Source organism: Palaemon carinicauda, chromosome 8, assembly GCF_036898095.1.
Source record: "Palaemon carinicauda isolate YSFRI2023 chromosome 8, ASM3689809v2, whole genome shotgun sequence".
NCBI lineage: Eukaryota > Metazoa > Arthropoda > Malacostraca > Decapoda > Palaemonidae > Palaemon > Palaemon carinicauda.
In genome coordinates this window covers 172116387-172121386 of record NC_090732.1, presented here as the reverse complement: position 1 = coordinate 172121386, position 5000 = coordinate 172116387, and the positions used below count along the sequence as shown (strand labels likewise).

Genomic DNA, 5000 nt, shown 5'->3' with positions numbered 1-5000 from the left:
TTTTTTCTTTTATAAATGAACATTTCTATCTTCGGTAGGCCTCTCCTTTCATTTGGCATAAGGAAAATAACCAATTTAGCGAATGTTCCAGCCTGTGTCTTCTTTCTTTCTTTCTTTCAGCAATTTCCTCAATATATTTGTTCACATCAATTTCCATGTTATTGTTCTTAAAATATGTTATTTTAATCGTCTATTACTTCAGTTGTAGTTTATTTTCTCATTTCCTTTCTTCCCTGGGCTATTACTTCTCTTGTAGTTTATTCATTTTCTTATTTCCTTTCTTCACTGGGCTATTCTCTTGTAGTTTATATATTTCATTTTCTCACTGGACTATTTTTTCCCCATTGGAGCTCTTGGGCTTATAGCATCTTGCTTTTCCAAAAAGGGTTGTAGCTTAACTAGTAATAATAATAACAATTCTTGAAATTAACTATTCATTAAAGGAACTTTTCTTTCAATATAATACAAGCAAACTGCTAAAAATTGCTTTCCTCATCATCTTTAACTTTACAGCTTTAGGTGTGATTTTCAGTATATGATTGATAAAATATTGCTTAATTATCCATCTGTCCTCTGCTATTAGATAAAACAGTATTTATGATCTTACGTAGAGACAATCAAAACACTAGATTTCTAATATTTTCTGAGAGACAAGACAGGATGAGGGTAAAAAGAGGCTTGATCTTGTCCACCGTTTCGAATTAAATATTAAAACCTTATTCATCTGCTGTCTGTGACAAAGATAAAATTGTATTTACCTTGTGCAAAGACAGAATTAAAACAATATTTTTCCCAGAGAAAGAATTAAAACCATATTTTCCCCAGAGACAATAAAAACCACATTTTCCTCAGAGACAATAAAAACAATATTTTCCCCAGACAATAAAAACCAATATTTTCCCCAGAGACAATAAAAACAATATTTTCCCTAGAGACAGAATAAAATCTATATTTATCCCAGAGACAGAATTAAAACAATATTTTCCCAGAGACAGAATTAAAACAATATTTTCCCCAGAAATAGAATGAAAACAATATTTTTCCCAGACAGATTTGAAATGATATTTTCCCAGTCAGAATAAAAACAATATTTTTGCCCAGACAGAATTGAAATTATATTTTCCCCAGAGACACAATGAAAACAATATTTTTCCCAGACAGAATTGAAATACTTTCCCCAGAGACAGAATAAAAACAATATTTTTCCCAAACAGAATTGAAATAATATTTTCCCCAGAGACAGAATAAAAACAATATTTTTTCCCAGACAGAATTGAAATAATATTTTCCCCAGAGACAGAATAAAAACAATATTTTTCCCAGACAGAATTGAAATAAAATTTTCCCCAGAGACAGAATGAAAACAATATCTTTCCTAGGCCAGAATAAAGACAATATTTTCCAGACAAATGAAATATTTCCCCCAGAGACAGTATTAAAAAAATGTTTTTCCCAAGAGGCAGAATCAAAACAATATTTTCCCCAGAGGTAGAATTAAGAAAAAGAAATTGACCCAGAGACAGAATTGAAACATAATTTTCCCTACAGACGTAATAAAAAGAATATTTTCCCCAGACAGAATTGAAATATTTTTTCCTAAACAGAATTAAAACTTTCACCCCAAGACAATAAAAAAAAAATTTTCCCCATAGACAAAATTTAAAACAATATTTCCCCAAGGGAAAAAATTAAAACAAAATTTTACCCAGGGTCAGAATTAAAACATTTCTCAATATTTCCTGAGCAACAAGACAAGAGGAAAAATGAGTTAATTTGGCCTCCATTTGGGAGAGGGAAAAATAGAAAAAAAAATTTCCTCTGTCGTCTGCAATAAAGATAAAATAGTATTTACCTCGCGCACAGACAGAATTATAACAATATTTTCCCAGAGACAAAACCAAAACAATAATTTTCCCAGAAACAAAATTAAAACAATATTTTCCCCAGACAGAATTAAAACAATTTCCCAAACACAATTTAAACTATTTTCCCAATACAGAATTAAAACAATATTTTCCCAATACAGAATTAAAACGATAATTTCCCCAGAGACAGAATTAAAACGAGAATTTCCAGACAGAATTAAAACCTTTTTCAATATTTCCTGAGCAACAAGACAAGAAGAGGGAAAAAGCCGTGAACTTGTCCATCACTTCGAAGCAAAATAGCAAAAAAAAAAACAGAAATTTACAAAACAGGTTACTGTACGCACTTAAGACAAGACATAATACCTTTTTCACAACCTCCTCTCGCCGGCTTCTCTTTACCCCATCCGAAGTCTGCCCTCCGTGGCTTTCGAAGGACCCGAAGGACCATAATTTTCACCAGAGGACCCCTATTAATAAAACCCACGAGACCCTACTGCAGCAGAAGAGAGAGACCACAAGTCCACAAACCGACGTCAGGTGGGGAGCGAAGGTGAAGCTATAAGGTCGTTTTTCCAAACGACCTTACAGGGGACTCTCGACCATCAGGGCAATGGCTTCGATATATGGAGAATAAAGTGTTTATTTTCGATGATATTTAAGAGGGATTTTCAACCCATGTGTTCGATAGTGATATATATATATGATTTACTATGTCACTTGACTTAGGAACTGTGGGTGTTTGTTGACTAGGGTGACATAAGTCTCTTTTTTATAGTTTATTTATGAAAACTATTTTCATGTAAATCTTCTTAATATATGTTATTCTCATTGTTCATTACTTCTCTGGTAGTTTATATATTTCCTTATTTCCTTTCCTCACTGGGCTATTTTTCCCTTGTTGGAGGCCTTGGCCTTATAGCATCCTGCTTTTTTTTAACTAGGGAGGGTTGTAGATTAGCTAATAATAATAATAATAATAATAATAATGATAATGATAATAAATTAATCAAACAAAATATCATTAACGCTGCTATTTATTTCCTTGTTTACTTTCCTCACTGGGCTATTTTTCCCTGTTGGAGGCCTTGGCTTTTGTAACATCTGCTTTTCCAACTAATAATAATAATAATAATAATAATGGTGAAAATATTAATAATAATAATAATAATAATAATAATAATAATAATAATAATAATAATAATAATAATAATAATAACAATCTTTTACATAATAAACAAAGGCGCCTGAACCATGACTCTTACATACCATTTAACACGACGTAATTATCACTAATAATATTTAGGCCTAAAGCGAGAAAGCAACATCTTCAAGAACTCTTAAAGCAATCACAAAATAAACCAATTCGCAAAAATTACGATGGAGTTAAAAGAATCATTGGGCTGCTTAAACTTCTCCTTTTAAAAATAATAAAGTTAAAAAGAAACTTTATACAGCAAAATGATAAAGTTGAAAAGAAACTTTATACACCAAAAATAATAAAGTTAAAAAGAAATTTTATACACCAAAAATAATAAAGTTGAAATGAAACTTTATACACCTAAAATACAGAAAGAAATTTTATACACCAAAAATAAGTTAAAAAGAAATTTAATACACCAAAAATAAGTTAAAACTAACAATAATAAAGTTAAAAAGAAACTTTATACACCAAAAACAATAAAGTTAAAAAAAACTATACACCAAAAATAATAAAGTTAAAAAGAAACTTTATACACCCTCCACAACACCCAGAAGCTGCTTTGCCTAAAAAAAAAAGAAAGAAAAAAAAAGGACACACAGGTATTGTCTTTCGAGCTCGATAAATGCACCCACTAATCATTACCGACATTTCCCGAAGCAACAGATGGACTTTAATTGCTCTATTGGCCACCAGAGGGAAGCGAGGGGAGGACACCACCACCCACATTATCAACAGGTGTTGGTTTTCTGGAAGCTGATGTTCCGTAGGCCTAAAAATAAAGAGAGACGCAACACTTGGTAATGCGTAGGTGGTGAAGGGAGAGGAAGTGTTATACCACCCACAAGTTGTCTATTAGGGCGTCAAAGCGCCCGAAAAGGATCTCAAACATGTGAAAAAGTGACATGTTTAAGTGGTGATGGAAATATGATGCCTGGAGACAATTTTTTTTTTCTGTAATGTATTTGGTGATTATAAATGTTTATGATATATCCATGTGGAAAAGTGATGAGGATATTAAGGAAAGTATGTCTAGCATTAACATATGTTGCAATCTTCCCAATATAAGAAGGAGCAAGTGTGTGTGTGTATATATATATATATATATATATATATATATATATATATATATATATATATATATATATATATATATATATATATATATATATAGTTCAAAATTGCAATTTTTTTTCATATTGAACAAGCTGACATGTCTATTTTTATATTTATATATGAAAGTTCTGGTTTAACGTTGTTACTGTTATATTTTTATTTCAACTGTTATTTTTTTTTTCTAGTAGTTATTTATTTTCTTTATTTCCTTTCCTCGTTAGGCTATTTTTCCCTTTTGAAACCCTTTGGTTTATAGAATCCTGCTTTTCCAACTAGAGCAAGTGACAATAATAATAATAATAATAATAATAATAATAATAATAATTTCCAGTCACGCTAATCGGCACAGCCAGACGTATAACTACTCAGTCTCTCGCCATCTATCGGGTAGGGGGAAGAGGGAGTAGTCATACCCATGTGAGGAGATAAAATGAGAGGTACACTTGGAAACCACAACTGCCGTGTTGTAGTTACGAAAGCGGGAAGGGGGTGGGAAGGGTTGAATCTGTGAATATCTAAATATTTAGTAGTAATTTTTGACGGGTCGTGTACACTACTTTTGAATATTACATGACTTTATGATAGTATGTCTCCAAAGTCTGTTTTGAGGAGAAAATTATATCCTTCACATAATTTTCAAAAACAAATATAAGAAAAAAAATTATGTATATAAAAACCCATCTCGTTACTCGATGTTAAATTAATTGAAATTATAAGTATAAATGTTTCCATATCTTTATATCAACAATATAATTAACGTTAAAATAATTACTTCATTAACACTACCTATATACGGTTCGCCTCATCTACATATCCAT

The 5000-nt window shown here is 31.0% G+C and overlaps 1 protein-coding gene across 1 annotated transcript in view; it reads right to left on the bottom strand.

The window, feature by feature from the left end:
* LOC137645566 (uncharacterized) overlaps nt 1-5000 on the bottom strand; it is a 16685-nt gene that overhangs the window by 7267 nt on the left and 4418 nt on the right. Inside the window, exon 2 of the mRNA XM_068378367.1 lies at nt 3712-3838. Coding sequence (XP_068234468.1) covers nt 3712-3838 — 127 coding nt within the window. The remainder of the gene's footprint in view (nt 1-3711; nt 3839-5000) is intronic.